The sequence below is a fragment of the Stigmatopora argus genome, chromosome 18, assembly GCF_051989625.1.
Source record: "Stigmatopora argus isolate UIUO_Sarg chromosome 18, RoL_Sarg_1.0, whole genome shotgun sequence".
NCBI lineage: Eukaryota > Metazoa > Chordata > Actinopteri > Syngnathiformes > Syngnathidae > Stigmatopora > Stigmatopora argus.
This window is the reverse complement of record NC_135404.1, coordinates 5,914,776-5,939,499: the sequence shown is the minus strand read 5'-3', so window position 1 is coordinate 5,939,499 and position 24,724 is coordinate 5,914,776. Positions and strand designations below refer to the sequence as shown.

At 40.0% G+C, this 24,724-nt stretch overlaps 3 protein-coding genes across 5 annotated transcripts in view; all 3 read right to left on the bottom strand.

The window, feature by feature from the left end:
- lrp2b (low density lipoprotein receptor-related protein 2b) overlaps nt 1-2,018 on the bottom strand; it is a 52,351-nt gene extending 50,333 nt beyond the window's left edge. The window contains exons 1-5 of the mRNA XM_077625769.1: nt 1,885-2,018; nt 798-908; nt 606-728; nt 420-536; nt 119-229 (exon numbers count right to left, since the gene is read on the bottom strand). Of these exons, the coding sequence (XP_077481895.1) occupies nt 119-229; nt 420-536; nt 606-728; nt 798-908; nt 1,885-1,951 (529 nt within the window). The 5' untranslated portion in view covers nt 1,952-2,018. The remainder of the gene's footprint in view (nt 1-118; nt 230-419; nt 537-605; nt 729-797; nt 909-1,884) is intronic.
- Nucleotides 2,019-4,369: 2,351 nt separating this feature from the next.
- Nucleotides 4,370-13,112, bottom strand: muc13b (mucin 13b, cell surface associated). 2 transcript variants are annotated; one of them, XM_077625678.1, is made up of 14 exons: nt 12,971-13,112; nt 11,428-11,543; nt 9,768-9,994; nt 8,047-8,484; nt 7,684-7,806; nt 7,480-7,589; nt 7,359-7,417; nt 7,127-7,287; nt 6,912-7,043; nt 6,788-6,833; nt 6,677-6,714; nt 6,510-6,597; nt 5,510-5,780; nt 4,370-5,411 (listed from the first exon to the last, which is right to left on the bottom strand). In XM_077625678.1, the coding sequence occupies exons 3-14, from the start codon at nt 9,811-9,813 to the stop codon at nt 5,184-5,186; spliced, it is 1,740 nt and encodes a 579-aa protein (XP_077481804.1). In that variant the 5' UTR covers nt 9,814-9,994; nt 11,428-11,543; nt 12,971-13,112; the 3' UTR covers nt 4,370-5,183. The 2 variants fall into 2 exon arrangements, with proteins under 2 accessions (XP_077481804.1, XP_077481805.1); XM_077625679.1 differs by having other exon boundaries at nt 9,853-9,994.
- Nucleotides 13,113-14,497: 1,385 nt separating this feature from the next.
- Nucleotides 14,498-23,818, bottom strand: znf281b (zinc finger protein 281b). Of its 2 annotated transcripts, none has more exons than XM_077625677.1 (7): nt 23,652-23,818; nt 21,439-21,962; nt 21,237-21,344; nt 20,304-20,427; nt 19,194-19,277; nt 19,007-19,125; nt 14,498-17,975 (listed from the first exon to the last, which is right to left on the bottom strand). In XM_077625677.1, exons 2-7 carry the CDS (start codon nt 21,889-21,891, stop codon nt 16,398-16,400), a joined length of 2,466 nt encoding a protein of 821 aa, XP_077481803.1. In that variant the 5' UTR covers nt 21,892-21,962; nt 23,652-23,818; the 3' UTR covers nt 14,498-16,397. The 2 variants fall into 2 exon arrangements, with proteins under 2 accessions (XP_077481803.1, XP_077481802.1); XM_077625676.1 differs by having other exon boundaries at nt 19,194-19,287; nt 20,305-20,427.
- Between the last annotated feature and the right edge of the window lie 906 nt (nt 23,819-24,724).

Genomic DNA, 24,724 nt, shown 5'->3' with positions numbered 1-24,724 from the left:
ATCATTTTCCACTGCCTATTCGAGCGACACTCGTATGGAATCCACCTGTTAAAAACTCGGCCTGCTTCTTTCTCGAGTTTTCTTGTGTTCAAATTAAATCATAAAATTCTGAACTTACTACAATTATATTCGTCTGAACCATCTCTGCAGTCTTTCAGTCCATTGCAACGCTGAGAGTTGTTGTAACAAGCGCCATTGGCACACGTCTTTTCCGTGCAGAGTGGGTAGTCTATAAAATACAAAACATAGATTTTAAAAATCTGATTTTTAAACGACTTTTAACCTCCAATTATGCAACTTTTGAAATATCTATACAGGGAATTTAGGTCAAATGGGTTGGATATCTCGCTCCATCGATTGCAGACATTGATTGAAAATGTGATGTATTAAATTAATAATTGTGTATTATATTATCTTACTGCAGTTGTTTTCATCAGAGTTGTCCACACAATCCTTCACATGGTCGCATTTGTATTTGACAGGGATACACTGGCCTTCGTGGCAGGTGAACTGGTCTGCACTGCAGGTCTGACTGCCTATTTAATTGCACAAAAAAAGACATAAAATCTAACAGAATTTTTTCAAAATCAAATCATACTTCATACCACATTCTCGTTGTTCATCCGAACCATCCTGGCAGTCTTTCTCTCCATCACAGACGAAACTGGAGGAGATGCATTCCCCGCTCGTTACACATTTAAACTGCTGTGAATTGCACGTTGCAGGAGCTGAAAATTAAGAAAAAATAAGAGATTTTCCAAAAAAAAATGGATTCCCATATAGATGTCAATACTCACGACAGTTGAGCTCATCCGAATCGTCCGTGCAATCTTTGGTTCCGTCACATTTCCAATTGATGTCAATGCACTGTCCACTGTTGCATTCAAACTGCCCACTGCCACAATTACCTGCAGGAAAACCCACAAAAAGGTGCTTTCACAACATCCCAGCAATTTAAAAAAAATTAACAAAATCAGCAAAATGTAGTCATCTTCTTCACTACATCAGACGCAGCAGATTTATTGGATTTTATTAAAATTTCAGACCGCTGGATTTGTTTATGGCGGCGCGTTTACGATGGCGCTTTACGATGGTTCTTCTCTCAAAACATGTGATTTGGGGAGTTCATTCGTAAGAGTCAGCAAAAATGGTAAACGGGACGATGCGTACTTTGGATCTGAAATGCATGAGCATGTAATGTCGGTCATGAAAACAAAAATTACATTTTGCAATAGGTTGGGTTCATTTTTTTGGGAAAAAACACCTCATGAGAGCTTTTATCTATTTAAATGTTTGATTATGAATTTGAAATTGGTTCTAAGTTTCTTAACTTCTCCATCCTGACTCTTAAATCTTAAAATGTTATACCAATTTATCCTTAACATGAAAAGGGAGTCAAATTATTGTGTTTTAACATGATTATTTTATATATTTTTTCAATGTCTACTTGAAATACATTATGGAATAATGTGAATCTTATGTTATGTCAAAATTCAGAGGATAAAACAAGATTTATGTAAAAAAGAATTTATGAAAATGAAAAAAATAATTTGTGTTAATTTTCCAAATATTATTCAATTTGAGGTAATGTATCTCATGTTTTATGTAAAAAAGAATTTATGAAAATGAAAAAAAACATGAGATACATTACCTCAAATTTAATAATATTTGGAAAATTACCAACAATTATTATTATTTTTTTCTTTTAGAGCTGAAATTCTATTTTCCTTTTTCTCACAATACCTGAAACCACGTGCACTCAATGACAAAACATATTTAGAAAAATTGGAATGATCCTAGAAAAAGAATGACATGGAATACAACTTCTTGTAACAAGTTTGTCTTAGAAAAAAGCTTTAAAACTGATTTTATTTCTTTCCATACCTCGAGCTGCGTGAATTCCTTGAAAAATCGTCAAAAGCGTCAAGAGCTGAAGACCTCTCAGGTCCATCGCCGATGGATTTTCAAGCAAGCGTTTCGCTTATCATGAGGACAATCATAGATAAAAAAAATAAAATAAAAAAAGAAGAAAGTCAGGCACTTGTATTGAAAATTGTGAGGTGGTCGGACGATGGAGATGAACTGTGAAGCGTAGCGAGAAGCTCAACAATATCGACCTCTCAGAGGGATACAACTTTTTTTATGGCTCACCCCCTTTACATAAACTTGATCTAAGATTAACTTTTACCTGTCGTCAAGTTGTTGACATCAGCAAGAAGAGCCACACGTTTTTAATTGGTTAGAAAGGAAACAGTACTTTGACAAGTTTTTGGGAAATACAGCCATCAGGACTCTGAACTTACGCTAGCACGACACATAATCCCTTCTGTGCAATAACTTTTTTAGAATTTACCTAGCCAGTATGTGACTTTTTATACTTTTATATTACTATTTGTTTTTTTTTTACTGGGAAAATGCACTTTGTGGAGTAGCACCACCGATTTCATTATACGCAGCTGTGTATGATGACAATAAAGGCTTTTGATTTGATTTGATTTTACATGGAAATCAAAATAAATAGCGATTTTTTTTAGCAAAAAGGACACGTTTCCCTAATAAATGCAAAATCTCATGTTGGAGTCATGTATTAAAATATCAAATTTTGCACCAAGGAGTGGCATAAAACATTTTTTGAGTTTAAATATGTTGTTTAAATTTTGTGTGCTGATGGTTTAGCAATAAGTTTCCAGATTTCATGCTATTGTTGTGAAATTGTTTCCCTAGTTTACGTTTCTTGACCACTATGAATTATTTGACAGTAAATTTAAACCATGACTTCGTTTTTTGAAGGAGCAACACCTCGCTGCCGCCGGAGTTTCGGAACTGGACAAAAGTGCCGGGAAGAGGAGGCAACGCTTCTGACCAACTATTCCATCGTGGGATAAGATAGAAGAGCTGTCGGCGCTTACCAGCAACGGAGTCGAGGAGTTCTGCCCTGCTGCTGTTTTCTTCAGCTCCAGACTACTGAGGAATTGTGCGGATAAGCTTGGAAGAGTGACTGCATATTCTCTACCTCGGTCACAGTCTGCAAAAGTTCCCCATCTCGTGGAAGACTTCCTGTGTGTGGTTCCAGTTTTTGTCCAACTTTACGTCTTTTTGAGTCTATCCGTTTTTGCTACCGAAACTTGTAGCTCGTTTTGTGTTTTTGCTGCTTTTTTGTCTTAATGATTTGGTGATTCTTAATGATCCCATTGACTTTGATTTGCTTTGTACTTTGTGCTTTGTACTTTGTGCTTTGTACTTTGTGCTTTTTGCTTTGTTGTTCTGCGGCCTTTGACTGTACTGTCTAACTTATAACTATGCCTTTTCTTGCTACTGTCACAATGAAATTTCCCGAATACGGGATGAATAAAGTTATCCAATCCAAAAAAGAATTTGTTCATTATCGGTTCTTTAATGTTTTCAAAATAAGTTAACATGTTAGCATTAAACTAGTGTTTTTATGTTCATTTCTTTGGAACAGCGTGCCTTTTTATTTCTAATGACTAAAGATTCATTGTAATGTAGTGAGTTTTACAATCTTTCAACATCCCAAAACAATAAAAGCATATAATTTAAACCCGTAAAATCCATTCCGACACAAATTATTGAGCGATCACACCAACAGTGTTTGACAGCATGTGACCTTGTTACATTTCAATCCTTGACTCACGAAAGCGCAAAGGTATATTGCTTGTTTATTAAAACAATATTCTCTAACTTTTATCCTCATGAGGGTCACGAGATTTAAAAAAAAATGAGGAAGCAAACAAAACATTTTTTCAAGGACGGTTTATAAAGTTGAACGAATCTATCATTACCAATGTTCCCTCTAATTTTTCGTTGGTCTGAGCAGAAAGTCAACCTCCCTGAGCGCACCGAGTACCAGTGTGAGCGACATCATCGGTACTCGGATGATTCGCCTAAAGACGTTTCGCCGACGGACGTTTGACAGACGGGCAGGTCGCCGAATGAACGTTCGGCGGAACGTCCATTCGGCGACCTGTCCGTCTGTCAAACGTCCGTCGGCGAAACGTCTTTAGGCGAATCATCCGGTCACGACATCATCATTGCTCGCTATGGGCACACCAGTATCACACCTGCCATAAGCAGGTGCATGTCAATGTTCCCTCTAATTTTTCATGTAAAACATGCTGTAAAACACGAAAAACATAAGTGGACAGAGCTACTGCCACTGGCTGCCGCTTAAACGGCGCCATCATGGGGAAAGGGGTAAAAAAAAAAAAAAAAAAAAAAAAAAAAAAAAAAAAAAAAAAAAAAAATCCGATTTTTTTTTTTTACTGCGCGCCATATGATTGCTGCTGCGCAGAGAAGACGAGAGTAGTGCGCAATTGCGCACGCGCGCAGCTTAGAGGGAACACTGATCATTACTGTACAAAATCTTGGTTAATATAACAGTGGTATAAATTTATTACACTATGTCCCTCTAGTGGTACCCATACATTTTCCCCGGAAAAATCAAGCCCAAAAGTAATGATAGTGTAGTTTTTACGTGCAAATGTGAACCTAGTTAAAAACCGTTAATCAGTATAAACTTTAATTGTGTAAAACTGTGCGGTAACCTCAGTCTCAGTCTGCAGAAGTTCCCTACCTTGAGGACTTCCTGTGTGTGGCTCCAGTTTTTACCTAGGTCTACAATGTCTTCTGTGTCTTGTGCCTGTCTTGCTACTGCAACGAAGAAATTTCCTGAATACGGGATGAAATAAAGTTCTAACCTAACCTAAAATAGTAGTTAATAAACTGTTTGTTGTTTGATTTTATGATACCGCCCCTTTAAATGAGTAGTCAGGGCAACAGAGTCTGGGGTAAAATAAATGGGTGATACTTACAGAACCACACAGGTTTGAATATCAAAACAGGTCAGCTCACAGTATTGTTTAGATGACACAAAATGGCGTTATCTTTAAATATAATCTCCTAAAAATGAGAAAGATAGACAGTACATGAACAATATTATACAAAACATGCATGATGTGCTTTCCAAACAGGTAGATACAGTAAAATATGGAAGACATTTTGCAGGCAAAGAACATGAGAAATGAGATCAAAGATCCTAAAACGAATAACATTAACTTTGCAGCATAGAAGAAGAAAGACTGGAGTTGCCCCTGGCGCGATATTTAACACCTTAAGATAGCAGTTCTTGTTTTTCGATGTGCTATTGCTGACGAGAAAACAACCCCTCAGTAGTTGAATGGCCTCCCATCGTCGCTTGAGTAGCTGGGGTTCGCCTGCCCTTGGTTCCGTGCGTACGGGTTGGTCTGAGGTCGACTCTGGGCGTAAGGGTTGTTGACCGCTCGAGATTCGGCGTACGGGTTGTTCAGGGTCCTCGTTTGGGGGAAGGGGTTGGTCTGGTTTCGCGGCCGATTGTACGGACTGTCGTTCATTTCCTCATAGCTGTCGTTCAGTACCTGTCGTTCACAAATACTCAGTTATTTCCCCGTAAAAATAAACTGGGTTACTATTTTAGCTACAGTATGTTTCCTTGACAAAATTAAGACACACTTACACGGCGTCCCCCGTTCACTAAGTTCTGACGGCTATTGCTAGGTGTCATCTCCAGGTTGGTGTTATTGTCCCAGGCACTTGCAGCTGTGGCTCGCGGTATCTTGGGTACTCCCCCGTTGGGGAATGGTTTTACGCCCTTGGCCGGTTCACTCTTAACCGAGGGATCTTGGTGATTGGTCGGCTGACTCGTAACGAGAGGATCTTGATCGGAAACATTGATCATGTTGGTGTTCTCTGTGTGTTTACTTGTTTTGGAACTTTTCTTTGGGGTTCTGTCAGATCATCAGAAGACAGATGACAAAATAACATATGGGTGAAGTGGAATTTGCAACCATGGGTCTTGATTCAAGACACATTTTGAAGGTATCTCCTTACTTCTTTCAGTTTTCATATTGACTCCCCACAAAAAAGGCTTAAATCTCAGTCATGATTTCAAGCAAGTCTTGGTCAGGTTTTGTTTGTGGTATTGAGTGCCAGACTTATTCAGCAGTCTTTGGACACTTCGACGATATCATTACCTAGTCCTACTGTCACCACTTTAATGACTTTAATCCCTGAGATTCTTAATTTCCAAGAAATCTTGGTCATGTCTCTTTGATATTGAACGATACATATAATGTTCTTGCGGTCCTATTACGATTTGGCCACTTAAATTTTACTGGCACTTGGTTTTAACTTGAAATTTGGTCAGTTATTTTGGACACAACAAAGAAGACATTAATTTTTGACTTTACGTCCACATCTAGGCAAGGAAGATGATCTTTAAAATCTTTAAAACCTCCAGACTACTGAGGGACTGTGTGGTAACCTCAGTCTCAGTCTGCAGAAGGTCCCCTACTTGTAGACTTCCTGTGTGTGGCTCCAGTTTCTTAACTAGGTCTACAATGTCTTGTGTGTCTTGTCTGTTTTGCTACTGCCACCAAGAAATTTCCCGAATACGGGATGAAATAAAGTTCTAATCCAATCTAATCTGGTCAAAAGGCTAAAAAAATTCAACTCACCTGACAGCCAAGACGATCACAACGATAACTGTGATGAGCAGCAGTCCTCCGAGCACAGAACCCACGATCACCAAGGCTAATTTCCACACTAGCATCAACAAGAACACAATCATGGTTTAGAATCGGATACGCTTAATTCCACGGAGGGCTGAAATCATCAAACTCACCTTCTTTGCAGTTAAAACCAGAATAACCAAATGGACAGCTGGCAAAATAAAAGTCAAAATTATTCACATGGAAAGATTCTGAAGAATTCCATTAAAAATCAGAAGACTTACTTCATACATGCCCGAGTTCCGTTGGGTGTCTGACCACTTGGACAAGCTGCCGGGGGGGATAGTAGAATAAGATTTAGGTTGCTCATTTTGTTACAGTGATGGTGATCGCGTGAGGTTGACTTACCAACACAAAATCGCTCACTGTAGTCTGTAATTATGTAACCCTTCAAACACTTGCAGTTGAAATTGCCGTTGTCTCCCGCCAAACACTCAGTGTTTTTTTCGTCGCATGGTTTCTTACTACACAGATTAGTGTCTAGTCGATTTGAATTTGGAAAGGCATTAGTATATTTATTGTTTGTATCCTTTGTATATTGTATACTTTGTTAAGAAACATACTTGCAAAGGTGGAATTGGCCAGAAGGCAATCTTCACATTTCGAGGCTTCAGCGATGGTTTTCACGATTTCTTGAGTTTTTATTTTAGCCGACGTCTCGAAGATTATCTCCATTGTCGCGCTGATGCCCAGAGAGGTATTTACTTTTGTATTTAGGATGGGCCTGGATGAAGGAAGATGACAGGATTGAGGAGTGCAAATCTTGTGCGAGAACGGAACAAAGCGGTGACGTACTTGAGTTCCAGTACGATCGAATGGGAATAGCCGACAGTCTTTTCAAAAAGTTGATCTATCTGCGCGGCAGAGACGGAATTTAATCAAACGATTGAAATTCACAGAGGGAAAGAGAAATTACCTGGTCGGAAATGTCCTTGGCTGTTTGTTGAAATACAGGTGATGTTTTGATTGTCATGTTGTTTTCAAATTGTATTCCAAGTACTTGCAGTCCTCCAGGGAATACTTTGGCTGAAGTAACAGAAATAAGCTTTCATTAGTTTGCCCCAAATCGTGTTCAATATACTATTAGGCAAAAATCTTACTTCCCACCACTGCTACTTACCACTCTCACAACTTTGGCTTTCCTCATTGAAGGACTCACCAGCCATACACAAGCAAGCACGGGTATCATTGGCACGAGCCTCACATTGGCTCCCGAAAGGACATGGTTGACGATCACAGATATCTGCAGAAAAGACACAGAGAGAGAAAAGAACAATGTAAAATTTACAGGATTAAATTATAGAGATGCTACAGTACTGTTAGATTAGATAACTTTATTCATCTCGTATTTGGGAAATTTCATTGTCACAGTAGCAAGAGGGTGAGAATACAGACACAGAAAAATACATTTTACACATAAATAAATAGGTAATAAATAAGTTAATAAATAAATAAATTATATATGTAATATATATAATTATACCTGGAATCTGTGTGGGTGTAGGATCTGTTGTGTTGGTTGTGGTCGGAGCGGCTGGCACGGTTGTTGGTGGTTTAGGGGACGTGGTTGGTCTGGCCGGCGTGGTTGTTGGTGGTTTAGGGGACGTGGTTGGTCTGGCCGGCGTGGTTGTTGGTGGTTTAGGGGACGTGGTTGGTCTGGCCGGCGTGGTTGTTGGTGGTTTAGGGGACGTTGTTGGTCTGGCCGGCGTGGTTGTTGATGGTTTAGGGGACGTGGTTGGTCTGGTCTCCGTGGTCATCGGTCGAGCAGTTGTGGTTGTTGTCGTAGGTCTAGGTGCAGTGGTCGTATTGGGTACTGTGGTTGTCGGTGGTCGAGTGGCGGTCGGAACGACTAGTGTGGTTGTTGTCATTTTCGGTGTCGTGTTGTCAACATCAGAGTTGGGTGCAACTATCTGCACCGCAGCTGCAACAAATGGAGATGACAAAAATAAACAAAAAATGCTCAGCAAAACCTTATAGTGCAGATTCCGACCTCTGCTTTCACATTAAAAAGGTCGGAATCATGGTAGAAATTAAATGAAGTAAATAAATAAAGTTCTCTCCTGATGCGAGGTATATTTTTGACACGATGCCCCCTGCTGATGGGGTAGGAAATTTCACCTACAAATTACAACGTCAACTCCATTTCAGTCAGATAGGCACTTTGGTGTTCATATTAGGTCCTCATTATCTTGACTATAGTGTGAAAACTGCTATGTACGACTATTTAGATGACTTAAAACATTTAGAAAAGTGAAATTGGCATCAAATGCTTGTGATAAAACAAATGAAGCAGGGCAGGTAAGCAAACATTCTCTTGGAAATGGGAAGGTCAAATGGCTGAAACGGTAAGATTTAATTGCGTTTAACAACACACTGGTCAAATATTTACACAGTGTTAGCTTGTACGATTAAATGTAAAAAGTAAAACATTATTTCTATGCATAAATAAGATTAGTAAATAGGTTTGCATAGTTCTTACATTTTGATGACAGAATTTACATTTAACAAATATACATAAAAAGTATTAATGCAACAGTACATGAAAATAATCCTTAAAAATAAAAAAATATAGAAAATCAAATGGTAAAATACAGCTAAAAGTGTGAAAAGCCTAAATTAAATAAATAAAAGAACTAAGAAATATAGAAGAAAATATAGAAATTTATTATTTCTTAATCATGAAAATATTTTGAGGGGCAATATTTCAAAAATAAATAGAGATATAAAGAAATTCCTCTTTTAAATTTTCAAAACCTTAAAATTTAATAATATATTAAATTAAACAACAAAATTAAATAACCTAAATTTAAAAAAAATCCCAAAAGATGTAAAATGTAAAATTACAAAATACAAAGAATTCATGTACAATTTAAAATTCAAAAAATATATATTTTCTTATTATTGTATACAGTGGATAATAAACACGAAAAGGGGAATTTCTGAAGAAATTGTCCCCTTTTCATTATCTTCATTTACTAACATTTAAAGTGATTTTTAACGGAAGAATTTTCTCAATTTCAGTTGTCTTTTTCGATTAGATTTCCCTAAATTGAGTTTATTTGAACAAATACTAGTTTTATGTACTTATATAATCTTCCGATACTTCTGGTACGTGTTAAACAGCAATTCAGGCATCAAGGAGTTGAGCAATCTGCTTTCATCATATGATATAATATAAGATATAGAGAAAGAAAAGATACTTACATGTAACAAAGAGGAAAAGAACAAGTTTCAATGTATTTGGTGCCATCAGGACAGCCAAAAATAAAAAATATATTAGCAAAAAAACCTGAAGATTTTCCGAAAGCCGCGTGTCCAAGGGTCTTCAATGTCCTCTCACTTTAGATGACGACTCCTCAGCTCATATTGGACTCACTTTTAATCATTAGCCAATCCTTTAAGGAGGCTGGAATTGTGTGCACAAATACTTCCTGTTAGAGATAAAGACAAAAAGCACAGATGATGTTTTCCTTTGGGAAATAAATGGACAAAATTCAAAAGATATTAGGAAAAATTACAAAATTGATATCTATAATGTAAGATAAACCCATTTTTTTTCTTTTGTATGTGACTCTGAGTCGCTCGATTTGGAGAATCTGCTGATACCGGGTCCCGATCCGATACCCAGGAAATGCATCAAGTCGGGGAAAAAAGTACTCCAGTAATCCCTCGAATATCGCGGATAACGTAGACAAGACATGGTCGTGATAAACGAAAAACTTGGAAGTAGGATCACCCCTATTATTACGACCATACTACTTTGGCGCCTATACAGAAATACAAGAACAATTATCAAGACATTTATTTATTAAATTTAACAGCTATAAGCATATGAAAAGACAGTAATGTATCATCTAAATCTAATACATAAAAAATTACAAATACTTTAAGCTCTGTACTCAGTGAAAACAGTTAATCTCCGCTTGTTTTAAATAATATTTAAAAAAACAGGTTAGTAGGAGCTTTGGCCTTTTTCATCAGATTCAAGAGTTATTGGATCCTCAATGGAATTTTTAGGTAGTGCCGTCGGGAATCAAAAATAATTATATTATATACACATTTATATATATATATATATATATATATATATATATATATATATATATATATATATATATATATATATATATATATATATAATTATTTTGATTCATATATTAATATGAAAAATAATTAAAACAAAGAAATCGTTTGTTGATCAGTTTGATTAAATCCATGATCTGGCGTTTTGATGTGGAATGTCAAAACATTTTGAATGTTATATATTTTGCTAAAAAAAGTTATGTTCTTTAAATAAGGAAGTTATGGGTTGAAAAATGAATAACGTGTTGGATAATCTGTTTATTTTGGAGTCAATGATGAATGGTGGAGACCTTCCCATAACGTAGTTTACCTACTCACTTAGAACATTATTCTATCATAACATTATTATTATAATTTATTCCCTGCCAATAACAGTGATAGACGTTCATGTCTTAGAGCCATTGGTGGCGTTAAGAGTTCTCAATCAGAGACAACCAATGTGGTAATGCAAAAATAGGTAAAAGTTGAACAGAGAGAGGGGGTAATAACAACTCTCCTAAGAATTTAAAACAGTTCCTCCAGTTTTCAATTAACCCCGAAACAACCTCCTGGACAAACATGAGTCACGCTACTTAAACCCTATTACGGGAGGCCATTAAGTTTCGACTGGGACAAAGGTGTAGCTAGTGACCTTTGAGTCCTAAATGTCACACCTTAATAAACCAGCATGGTTCTAAAAATAAACTAATGTTACTGACTCATAGCATGAACTGAAATGTAGAACGATCTATATCATATTTGGTCAATAAAAGGGACATATAACATAGATATCTAGTATTACCTGATGGAAAAGGCCTTATCTGGAATTTGACTTTGATCCTAGATTCACACGAGTTGAGCTCCGTCCGGCGTCATCGGAGGGCGTTGGTGGAAAACAAATGACCCGAAAAACTGCACCTGCGTCAGTGAGAAAAAAACAGGATAGGCTTCAAAGAAAATGTTGAGTCATTCTGTAGACGGATAGTCAACATTTCAGCAAAAGCATGAAATACTTTTGAGAATAATCCAACAAGATAAGATGGAATAAGTAACGCTGGTGCAAACGTCAAAGAGTCAAGATGGTCTGATAGATCTAAAGACAGATAGTGACAGGCGTCTATCAGTTTGTCCAACAAAGACTATCTGTCTTTTGGTCTAACAGACCATCTTGACTCTTTGACACGTAGGTTAAGAGACCGATGGATAGACTACCCAAATGATTGACCGATTGACAGGCAGACATTTTTGACCAATGGACAAGCAGACAGGGAGCCTAAGGCCTGACCAAAGGCAGTCTGTCTTTCTGTCCAAAAGACCGACAAGTTGTACAAGAGATCAACTGGTTGTCTTCACGGCACCACCAACACGTTTCCTATCGACGTGTCGACAGACGGACTGTGTGACTGATTGAAAGATAGTCAGTCTCACATACAGATAGACTATTTGACAGTCTGTTCAAGAGAAAAACAGGTGAAATGTCTGATTGAGACAGATAGACTGTAGACAGGTAGAGAGTCTAACTGTCCGAATGAAAGTCTGTCCAAGAGACATCAGGATCGTCAACACACATTTCCGACAAACAGACTGTCCATCTGTCTTTGACAGTCTGGCTGACTGAAAGACAGTCTGTTCAAGAGAAAGACAGGTAGAGTGTCTGACTGATAGACTGACAGATAGTCTGTCACACAAAGACAGGCAGATTGACAGATGGATACTGTTTGGCCAACAGTTGTTTCTTTATAGGACAAACTGTCTGTCTATCTCCCTGTCAGACATCTTAGTAAAAATAAAATAAAAAATAAACATCTCGAACTTCACTAGCGAACAGACAATTTAACTTTACACTGACTGTATGATTCCTTTAAAATATAACATTTGAACAATGCAACACAACCACAACTATAAACAATTATGATCATGAAATACTATCCTAATCCTCAAACATTCTTCCTGAAGGAAGGCCATTTTCCATTCTGAAAATTTTATGAGCATGTTGCCGTGTCAACTTGGCCGTGATAACGTTTGAACATCAGCCCGTGGTTGACTGACTGGAAGTCCAAAGTCGAAAACAGACCGTGCCCAGCCCATCGCTCTGGCAACGTGAAGCGTTGTCACTGATACGTTTGTTGATATCGGTAGAAATGGATCATTCATTCCCTCATTTTCTGAACTGCTAATCCTCACCAGGTTCAAAGATGGTGCTGGAGCCTATCCCAGCTAATTATGGGCACCAAGCGGGTGAATACCCTGAATTGGTGCCCAGGCAATCGCTGGGCAGAATTATACAGATAACCATTCAAGCTCACACTCATACATAGGGGTAATTTAGAGTTCAACCAGCCTACCTTGCATGTTTTTCGGATGTGGGGGAAACCCAGGCAACCCTGGAATGAACACGCAAACTCCACACAGCGAAGACCAACCTGGGATCGAACCCTCGACCCCAGAACTGTGAGGCCGACACGCTAACCACTCACCTGCCGAACCTAGAAACGGACCAACAGAGGAAAAAACAATATGTGGCTAATACACCACCAACTCGTGTTACTTCATTTTTCATTACCGCTTACCCACATAAAGGTTGCAGGGGGTGCTGGAGCCTAGCCCAGCCAACTATAGGCAGATGGCAGGGGACACCCTGAATTGTTGGTCAGCCACTCACAGTTAGAGTAGACAATCCTGGTTTGTTTCCTGTGAAATACAAAAACAGAAATGCATTATTTAATGTTAGTGACAAAATATTTGCATGTATTTAAATTAGACGATGAATAGATAGTGCTTTTGTAACGAAAAGGTTTTTATTGGCTTCTCTAATCCGTTCATCATCTCAATAACAGGTACAGCCCGGGGAAATGGTGTCACGAGGGTGCTCTAGTACTACCGAAACAAAGGAATAAGGGGAGGCTTCTGCTACGACATTTTGGTATTGAGGTGACAGGCAGAAAAAAGCCATAAAAATCATGCATACTTGATCCAACTGAAAAAAACAAAACAAAATAACAAAAACAAACACACATTTTTAGTGTTTTTGTACATTTTTGTAAACAATATCCTTCTAGAGTTCATATCAAAAACACATTATGGCAAGTAACAAAAATAAGGGATATAACATGAGAAAACAAAAAATCCTACAAACGAGGCATCTAGAATGCAACACTGCTTGGCATGGATGTTTTGTACATTAAAAATCCAACGAAAAGAAAAATACATTATGCATTTTGACAAGTCACTTGCTCTATCATTGTAAACACAGGCAGTGTAAAAAATGATAACAATATGTCGAAACTATTCTACAAATATTTCCACTACATACAACCAAACGCGTCCCTGCTTTCTTACGCTTTTTCTGATATGAGGTATATTTTAGTCAATCTTATTGTCTTTTTCTCTCCATTCAAAGCATAGTGTTTTTTTTTTGTTCTTTTTGTTTGGCCCCCCTCTTGCAGCATCAGAGTCCCAGAAATCCAGCACGGAGGGGGAGAAAGGAGGGGAAGGGGGGTCCGGAAATCGCCCAAATGAAATATCAACCCTGGATAGCGAGAATGGCTTAAACCACGGAAGACAAAGAAGGCCATTGTTCATTGTCGGGACTGCTGCATATTCAGGAGGCGTGTGGGTAAACCAACTCTGCTGCATCGGTGCTACAAAGGGGTGTCGTGGAGAATAAATACAATTCCAAAAAAAAAAGGAGAGAAAAAAAAGTTCCAGCACGTCAGCCGAGCTCTGGAGAAGAAACACTTAAATACAAAGAGCTACTCTCAAAATAGTGTATCACAAAATTATGGCAAATCCTCTTTATACATCACCCGACAAACCGAAAAATGAACAAAAATGTAAAAAAACAAAAACAAACAAACAAACTAACCCCCCCCTCCCCCAAAACCCTTGTTCACAGTTTTTTTCCTTTCAACTTATTGGCTGCAATTAACATTGATAGACATCAAATCAAGTTTGGCTGGGAGGTCTGGCAGCAATTATAATTTTAAAAACATTTTATTTTTGTATTTTTCTAAATCGAAGTTCATTATTTAAAAAAACAATAAGATTTTTTTAAAATGTATTTTTAAGTGATTTTAAAATCGTATACTTAAAAAAAAAAAATCAAGCCTAAAAAATTTAGCTGCATAATTTCAAAATGTAATTAAAAATATATTTTTAAAAATTTATTTTTTTTTGTCAATGGCAGAAACAAATCAAATCAAAAATATATTAAAACAATAAGTATAAAATTTTACTCATTTTTTAAATAATTTTAAATTACATTTAACTCATTAGTGGTGATAGCTGTCCAATCGATTTTGACACGGAAGCCTGGCAGTGATTATACAATTGCTGCCAGTTTCAGAGTCAAATAGGATTGGACGTCTATCGCCGTCATTGGCAGTAAAACCGGATCCCTCAATGCCAGCCGTCCCAATTAAAATAATTTTAATGTCCATCACTGTTAATGGCAGCAAATGAGCTAAAATAAGCATAAGAATCAACAAGAAAAATTGAATGGGTTATTGTTTTTGATGATATGTTTTGGAAAAAAAAGTGCTTCTTGAATTCCTAGACAAAAATATTTAAGAAAAACGAGTGAGGTGAGTGTTTATTTGCTTGCTGTCAGTCAAGTGTTTCAATGGAATTCATGTCGACAGGCTGGTTTTCACATTGACACGCGACAGTACCGTCTTTTGGACTAAAACGTGTACGAGCCCCCAAACGTGCGGCGACAAGCTATGAGGAAAATATTCATCGTCTGTGACCCTAATTTGGAAATCTGTCCCCCCATTTTAAGAATGTGAGGGAACAGAATGAGGAAAAAAAATGTTCTTTCAAGTTATCTGTTCCCTTAGTTTGGGAAGCCATGGTCTGTCCATGTCCTGACACTTTAGATATGTTTATTTTTCCCCGTAGGTGATGGTAATATTTTTATGATTTTAGAGATTCTAAACAAGCAAAATAATTCTGAAATATTTTTTCCTGTTTTTGGAATTTTTGCCACTCTGCTTATTAGAAGAAATCAATAATTTTGATTGACACGTTACCCAAAAAAAATCTAAATTGATATCAGTCCAGCCAATTAAGTATTATACTAAGGGAACAGATTATCCACAAATAAAATAAAAATAAAAAAAACCTCTCATACCTTGGCACCAGGGGGGCTCTGTACAAACGTGATCATGAGTATTAAAATAAAAATAATAATAATAAAAAAATAAGCAAATCAAAGCTTTGCTGTCTCAAAGTACACCTGTAGAAACTGTGCTAATTGCATCCCATTATACAAAGTCTCATTACACAATTTTGCCTATTTCCTGAGTTAATATGTTGCTTGTAACAGACTATATATACTTTTTTTTGCCATTTGAGTTCTGGGCTTTCCCTGCCACAAGTGTTTTTTTTTTCTTCTTTTTTTGTAATTCAACATTATTACTTTACAATGGTATGTTGATTGGTAGAACACGAGGGTAGTGAGAGTAACGTTCATCTCTACCCTCCAAACAATTTAAATTACATTAACGTCTACGGTTTACGCTCATAAAAATCACTACTTTTGCCCAACAAAATGGAAGTGACTAAAAACATAAAATACGGATTTAAAAAAATTGCATTAGAGGCCATTCAAGACCCTCCCTGGTCATGTTTGCATCAAAATTCAATGGCAGTGTTTTTTTTTTCTTTAAAAAAAAAAACATTTTGCTACGAGAACAAAATTGGGATGAGTAAGGGGGGTAAGGATGGACGAGAACAGCGCCCCCCCTTAACCGGGTTGACCCCGTTTGACCCTTATCTGAAACTTTGGCTTGTCGGGGTTTTTGATCCTGTACTCACTGGCTCGCTGACGTCAGCTAACAAGCTGCTATACCCTGAGAATTCGGACACCGGAGTCCGTATCCTGTGGTCCACGTCCGCCCCGGGGTCGGCGCCGTAGCTCAGAGGGGTGCGGCGCCCCGACTTGAACTGGGAGCCGAAGGCCTGGGCGAAATTCTCAATCTGGTAGGTGGCCGACTCCTTCGGGGGGTTGAGAGGAGACAGGTCCGAGTACGCGGCGGCGTTGGCGGCGCCGGAGCTCCCCCCGGGCTTGGTCGGTTGCCCCTTGGAGCTTTCCGGCGGGGAGGTCAGATCCTGCGGAGGTAGGTTGAAGGCTCCGGGGGAGTGCTGCTTCTCCAACTGCTCGGTCAACTCCTGAGACGGGGTCAGTTGCTGGTGGGCGGTCGGCTCCAGGGTCAGGTGGAAGGCCGCTTGGGAGGGGGAGCCCACCAGCATGCCGTAGTGCGATTTGGACGAGGCGGAGGACGACACCGACGAGGGGGCGGCCAGGGGCAGCGGGGAAGAAACGGCGGGCGGGTAGCCGCAGTCCAGCGGCGAGGTGCTGTACACCAGCGGCCCCGTGGGACTGGAGCTGCTGGACAGCAGCGGGAAGGGGCCCGTGGCGCCCAGGCTGGGGAAGGGCCCGCTGTGGCTGGTGCGCTCCAGCGCCTGCAGGAGGAACTTGGAGTACTCGCTCATCACGGCCGTTTTATCCCCCCCGTTGGCCGCGTCGTCCTCCAGCTCGGGGGTGACGGGCGCGGCCGGCTGGAGGTCCACGTGATGCGGGTGGTCGGACAGGTCGAAGGCCACGTCGTGGTGGTGCGCTCCCTCCGGCTTGTGGCTGTAGTGGTCCAGCAGGGTCTGCAGGACCTCGTCCGGGATGCCCGACTTGTCGTGCTTGAGATCCAGGGGGGACGTGTCTAGCATGGCCAGCGTGGGCTCGGGCCCCAGGGACACCTGGATGACGCCGGCCCCCTGCGAGGCCATGTGCAGAGCGCCCGCTCCGTAGTCGTTGTTGACGGCGTGGAGGTAGCGCCTCTTTTTGACAAATTGCATGGCGTCGTCATAGTTGCTGCTGGTGGCGCCGCCGGGGCCCTGCTTGTTGCCTCCGCCCGCCTGGAGCAGAGCCAGATTCTCCAGCCCAGAGGCGTCTACGTGATCCATGGCGCCGGCTTTTTGGCCTAACAATTTCTGTGCCTCGCCGCCATCTTCCAGAGGAAGGAGGCCCTTGTCCAGGCCCTTGCGGCCCGCTTTTTTGAACACCAACTTGGGTGAGCGTCCCTGCATGGCGGAGCCCGAGGCCTGCTCCATGCCGTAGTCCTGCAGGCCCACGGAGGCCGCCGCGTTCTTCTTTCTCTTGCGCTCGGCACCCTCCCCGTTTTTGGACTTGGCCCTCTTGCGTCCCGAGGCGCTGGCGTTTCCCTGAGTGAGTGAATAGCTGCCCTGGCCGAGCTCGGCGTCGCTGAGTTCCAGCATGTTCGGGTCTAGGCCCTTCTTTATGGCTTCTCCGCAAGTACGCTTGTGCTTCAGTAACCGGTCTGTTCTTGAGAAAAACTGGAAGGGATGACAAAGAGCAAGATTGGATACCTCACTGAGACCCAGTAGCAAAGAAAACGAAAATATATATATTAACTCATGTCTCGGCTTTTGCGATACTATCAAATGAGTGGAAGGTTTGGCCACCATCAATTAATCGGCTGCTATTCACGGCGATATACATCAAATCCATTGTGACTGGTGCGAAAGAAAACACCTAGAAGAGAGACCAGTGTCTACTCTAGCTTTTTTTATATTAACCCATTGGCTGCAGTTGATAGCAATAGACCACATGTGTCAAAGTGGCGGCCCGGGGGCCAAATCTGGCCCGCCGCATCATTTTATGTGGCCCGGGAAAGTAAATGATGAGTGCCGACTTTCCGTTTTAGGATCAAATTCAAATGAGTCTTGAGTATGAGTATAGATATATATTAAATGTCCTGATTTTCCCACTTTTAAATCAATAATTGTCATTTTTAATTATTTTTTCTGTGTTGTTAGTTCAAAATCATTTTGTAAAATATATAAAAAAAGCTTTTAAAAAAAGCTAAAATAAACATTGTTTTAGATCGATACAAAATGGAATATTCAGGGCTTTTAATCCATTTATAAAAAAAAATCTAAATATTATATCTAAAATGGTCCGGCCCACATGAAATCAAGTTGACGTTAAAGCGGCCCGCGAACCAACCAGAGTCTGACACCCTTGCAATAGACAAATCCATTTGATTAGACATCTACTATTGACACCTGAATGGGAGGCCATTCATTCGGTACCAAACCTCTAAGTTTAAATGGATTGGGCACTTCCAAGCAACAAAGTTCAATTCATAGCAGAAGCAGGAAATGAGCCCCATAACTGAACATCTATCATCGTCAATGGTACTTGAAAATGTAGCTACCATTAACTCACTGGCCATTGAATTCAATCCACAAATGTCACTAAACTACTAAAAAGTCAAGTCCGATAGGCCATTCCTCACTGTCGAAGTCCTTGAGTGACTTGATCATGAATGCTACGGAATAAATAAATAAATAAAACATCCTACTTGTTGGCACGTATCGCACCGATACGGCTTCTCGCCACTGTGCGTGCGTTTATGTCTCTCCATGTGGTACTTCTGGATAAACCGCATGTTGCACTGGTCGCAGCTGAAAGGCTTCTCCCCTGCAACGAGACGGCGGCGGCGGCGTGAGTTCCGCGCCGACGGTTGGCGGTAAAAACGGACGACGTACCGCTGTGGATCTTCTCGTGCCGCTGGAGCAGGTACTTTTGGATGAAGCTCATGTTACACTGACTGCACCGAAAAGGCCTCTCACCTGTGCGATCAAGAGTACAAGTATCCCCCCGGCACATTAATTATTGCGTGGCCTCGATACCCCACAACAAAGATCTCATATTCTACATGGATTTCTTTTCCGGTAGTTAAGGGATAAACGCTAATGTGATGGATAAAGCCACTTGGGAGACACTTTGTTAAGCCGCCATGAGAAATTCCCGGCAGAAAGGATGACTAATATGCCCACAAACACATGAGCAATCAATGAGTCATTGCCAACAGTCTCCTTTCAAGCATGTTCGCTAAAGGAAAAAGGAGAGGTGATGTGATGTGATTGTCCTTGATGGCTGCCCAGCGCCAAGGTTTTCTTGGAAAACCGCTTTTTAAAATAATATTTGAATTAAAATATTACATTCATTAAATATGCCTAAATACATAAAATACCATATGCATAAATACATTCAATTGATATATAGATGCTTTTCAAATGCACAACTAAAATCAATTGTTAAATAAAAAATAAGCATACATTAAAAAAAGACTTCTATTATATTAACTGTTTTAAAAAAAATGTTAAAGAAAAATAAAGTAGTTTTTTTCCTCTCTTGACCACCGAAAGCCTGTTATGTTGTTTTTTAGGCTATAGCTATCTGAAAAACTTATGTTAACAGATGCCCATTTAGCCTGTTTTCTCCATTGTACAATTATTACTTTAATATATGTTTGTTATTTATTTCTGATAAAATAAGAAATTGCTCTCCCAAAAAAATGTGACTTAAACTTCAGTACGACTTTTTCTCTTCATTCTATAATTTTTGGCTGTTGTAAAAATACTTATAAAAATGTGCATATCTATCAGATAATTACTTAAAAAAAGAATATATTTTCCCCAAAATATTACCTTGTCATTTGACACCACTAATATTAAAATATTTAAAAATACATTACCAAACAAATGCAAAATTATTCAAATAAATATCCAAAATAGACAACGCATACTTTTTAAAAAGAACTATAAAGTATACATACATATACATACATACATACAACAGTGAAAGCCTCTCACCTGTGTGTATGAGCACATGTCTGCGCAAATGATAGGAGCTGCGAAAAGCGGCGTTACAGTGCTCGCAGATATGTGGCTTGGAGTTGGGGGACAGGCACGCTCCGTCTGCGTCTAACATCATGGCCTGGAAGGACAATAATTGATGGTTAAGACTAGTTCTAGTCGTTGACCATTTTAACCGGGGTCCAACTATTATTACTAGACCATCCCAGTCGACAAGGATTGCATGACTATCGCCGTAAATGACAGCATGCATACCACCACACACACTAAATAACTGCAGAGTAATGTCATGAATTGGCATTTCTAGTGTTCAGGTATTATTTTTTCCCACAATAACAATAGACTTGTTCAAGAATATGTGAAAGAGAATGAGGAACTAGAGTAGACCGTCTTCACAACTATGAGTGAGGTAGCAGGTAAATACACCATTTAAAAAAAAAAAAGGAAAAACGAATCGTACAATACACAGAAAAATTACGAATGGATGCTAGTATTCGGGTTTATTTTGGGTCAAATTTGACTATTCGTAAGCTACAAGAAAACGACGATTTGTGCTAGTATTTGACTTATTTTGTTGAAACTTGGCAAGTTTGTATGATACAGAAAAAGTTACGCCATGTGCTAGTAAGGCTTTCTTTGGTTGAACTGTATTGTTCGCATGATAAACAGTAAATACAGTATGTGCTAGCATTTGACTTGCTCTGTTGCACTTTGATATTTCTACAATGTGCAAAAAAACTGACACAAAGTGCTAGCAATTGACTTGTTACATAAACTTGGATATCTGTACAACACATGAAATATTAATCTATATGCTGATATTTGGCTTGTTTTGTTGGACAGCATTCTAAACCTATTGATGTTCTCTGTTGCCTTACCTGCATACACATTAAAATAAAAAATCCTGAACTCCCCAAAAAAAAGACGCACCTTTGCAGCATCGTTACGTTTCCTTCTGGCTTTCCCTCCCTGTCCGTCTCCATTGGTCCTCCTTCCTCTTTTGGAATCTTTTGGCTCTTTCCCTGATCGTCCAGACATCTAAAAGACAAAAAAAACACAAGCCACATCCGTCTTAAAATCACACAGGAAAAAAAATGTTTTACGTCATGATTGGCGCCGTCTCTCAACCCACCGGTTCTCCGAGGGAGCGCACGTTACTGTGGCTGAGGTCGTGCAGGAGCATGTTATGGTGATTTTGGTGATGGTTGGCATAAGACATGTCCGGCATGTCAGCGGCACTCTTCCCCGCGCCGGCGCAACTCATGGCCGCCACACCTCCGTTGCCGCCGCCGTAGAGAGGCATGCGATAATCCAGCTCGCTTAGCCGCTCCTGTTTGATGCCCATGCTGTGGAGGAACCCCCCCGCGGAGGCCACCCCGGCACCTTGGTGGTCCGGCGGCGAGTCGCGCTCCTTCTTGAGGACCATGTCCTGCGGGAGTTCGCCCATGACCGACTGTGACGCTAGCCGTGTGAAGCTGGTGACGGGCGGAAGGTGGCTGAACATCAGCATGCCGGGGGCAAAGTTGGGGTCCATGCCACCGTTGCGCAAAAATTCATTGCCGATTTTGTCTTGGATAATACTCATGCTGGTAGTATTGCTGTGTGCGGGTGCGGCACGGGCCTAAAAAATTCTAAAGAGGAACGCGGGAGAAGACCCTGAAAAAGAGGAAACATGCAAACCTTCAAGATCTGAACTCAAGTACACATTATGGAAATTGAACTGCCATTACAAGTTTTGGTTTCAGTGTGTCAGGTGACTATTTTGTAGGTGACAGTCATTTGACTGGAATGACCAAAACCTATAGCAACTAGGAAAAAAAGATGGCTGATACCATTAACAGCATTGAAATTGGGGATTATTTGCCTATGTTTGAAATCAATACGAAGCCACCAATACCTGGGATGCAAAATGTAAACTTTGGACATATTTAGCTAATGTTATAACACTCTTTTGCCACTATGTTATACAAGAATAACATAACTGTCAGCATCCCAGAAAGAAATTTCAAGTAAAACTGAATGAAAATTTTGTCTTAACCATGTAATGCATATTTTACTATATATTACCGCATTACTAAAACTAGCCAGCTTTTGTCTGAGTCTAGAAAATTTGGTTAGACTGTAAATGCACAGCCCACAGTACGTAAACGAATAAAATGGCTGATGAATGTTGACATTACAGTGTATACAATTCAAATATTTCCATTTATTCATGTAAAGACACATTTTACCTGGAGATTAACTGCCATTGATGGTGCTAGACGTTCAAACTACCATTAACAATAACAATAAAAGAGTGAAATACAACATTGAAAACAAATGTCTGATTTGACCAAATTCAGTCAATAAAAGTCCAACTTGTATAGATTTTTAACAGAACTCAATGTAACGCAGTTCCAAAATGAAACATTTTGAAGCTCTTTTAGAATACTTTGGCACATTCGCATCTTTAATGTTAACGCAAATATTTAACTACAACATGACTAAATAGCCAGTTGGCCAGACGTGCCTAAACAAGCGCTATTTAGGTCAAACGCTCCTTGACATTCGAGCACTTTAACCAAGTCACGCATGTCACCAAACGAAGCTCTCGAATGCTTCGACCACTTTTTGTTTTGTTTTAATCGAGCCCCCAACCACGGGCGACCATTTGGCGAGTATGCGACACGTCCATTGAACGCACTGCAGATGAGCTTTTGTCATACATAATAGTTAGCCAGCTAGTTAGCCTAGCAGCCGACTCGCCACAATGAGCCCGACGACGCATCGTCGAGTTCGACCTCAAAACCTTCCAGAAAATGCTCCGAGAAACACCCAATACAGTTAAAATAGTTTCATTATGGGGTTTAATGTTTTTTATTTATGTAAATAAGCACAAAATTAGCCTCGCGTGGTAAAAACGTTCAAGTTTGATTCAGGCATCTTTTGGGCTATTTAAAAATGGGCAAGCGACTACTACTAGGATAATGATTACCGAACGTGCGTGTGGTTGCGAGGCGGAGGAGAAGGAGGAGGAGCCGGGGGGAGGAAAAACGTTCTCCGGGCTATTTCGGTTCCACGTAGACTCCGGCTCCAATGACCTCGTACCGGGCTTTAAAGCGAAATAAAAAGCGAGTTATGGGCTTTCCACGCAGCTGTGTTTATCGCAATGAAGCTTAGCCACGAGCTAACTAGCTGGCTGCTAACGCCTAGCAGCGAAAAGCCGCATTACGGCCCGCGCATCGCCAAACAATGATGCTGCCCGTTCGGTACATCTTCCGCCGCGGTCGCAGCCTGGCGTCAATCGGATCTCGACGGAGCTCGGACCGAACCGGGACTTGGTGGCTGGCTGGGATGGTCGCTTACCTAAACATGACCGCAGACGGCTTGGAAGGTGCCCGTGGTGCCTCCGTAATCGCGGCTGGGGAGGGTTTTATTGCCAAAACATTGTTCTCCGGCGGCCGCTGCTTTCTTCCATCTTGTCGTGGCGCGGGGGATTATGGGTGCAGGCGGACGGGTCGTGAGAGGAGACAGCCGCGTCATGACTCAAGTCACTCAATTGACTAAATTTGGATTTGCATAAAAGCGCAACATGTATAACAACTATATATAAAATGTGTAGAAGTAACGGTGTAATTTAGAGTTAACAAAAATGGGGGTGATCGGTGAGCCCCCCACTCCCGCTCTCCCAATTTAACTAATTAGCTGCCATTGACAACAATAAACGTCCAATATAACAAGTCTACAAGTACTTACAACAGGGGTGTCAGACTTTAGATATACGTAATATTTAGATTTTTATATATAAATGGATTAAAAGAACTGGATTAAAAGCCCTGAATTTTCAGTTTTTATAGATCTAAAACAATGTTTATTTTAGCTTTTTTTTAAATATTTTTTTTTAGATATTACAAAATGATTTTTGAACTAAAAACTGAAAATTTTGATTAAATAATTACAATTATTGATTTAAAAGGGGGAAATCAGGAAATGTAATATACATCTATCTATACTCTTCATTTTAATTTGATCCTAAAACAGAAAGTCGTAATGATTTACTTTCCCGGGCCACACAAAATGAGGCGGCGGGCCAGATTTGGCCCCCGGGCCGCCACTTTGACACGTGACTTACAACGTTTCAGTGCCATTGATGGGAATAGACGTCACTTCCAGGCTATCCAGGCAAAATGGATTGGATGTATTTTGCCGTCAATGGCAACTGTTGAGATAAGATACATCAAATTAGTGTTGGGCTACAATGATTAATTGAAAATGAATCCATTGTGATATTTACCCAAGCAAAGAGCCGCATTCATTTTCGCCGGGAGCCGCATGTGGCTCGAGAGCCACCCCTGATCTGATGAAATAAGCACAATTTGTTTCAGTGTGAATTAAAAACCCTGGTTTGCTAACAATTGCATATAGTTATCATTTAACTG

Excerpts from the sequence above, each read along its gene's own strand:
- znf281b (XM_077625676.1), bottom strand. The coding sequence starts at position 21,891 with ATGAGTATTATCCAAGACAAAATCGGCAATGAATTTTTGCGCAACGGT. Across the intron at positions 21,345-21,438 it reads TGCGCTCCCTCGGAGAACCG|ATGTCTGGACGATCAGGGAA; the intron begins GTGGGTTGAGAG and ends TTTGTCTTTTAG. Across the intron at positions 20,428-21,236 it reads AACGTAACGATGCTGCAAAG|GCCATGATGTTAGACGCAGA; the intron begins GTGCGTCTTTTT and ends TTGTCCTTCCAG.
- muc13b (XM_077625678.1), bottom strand. The coding sequence starts at position 9,813 with ATGGCACCAAATACATTGAAACTTGTTCTTTTCCTCTTTGTTACAT. Across the intron at positions 8,485-9,767 it reads TCTTTTCCTCTTTGTTACAT|CTGCGGTGCAGATAGTTGCA; the intron begins GTAAGTATCTTT and ends CATTTGTTGCAG. Across the intron at positions 5,781-6,509 it reads GTGATCGTCTTGGCTGTCAG|AACCCCAAAGAAAAGTTCCA; the intron begins GTGAGTTGAATT and ends ATGATCTGACAG.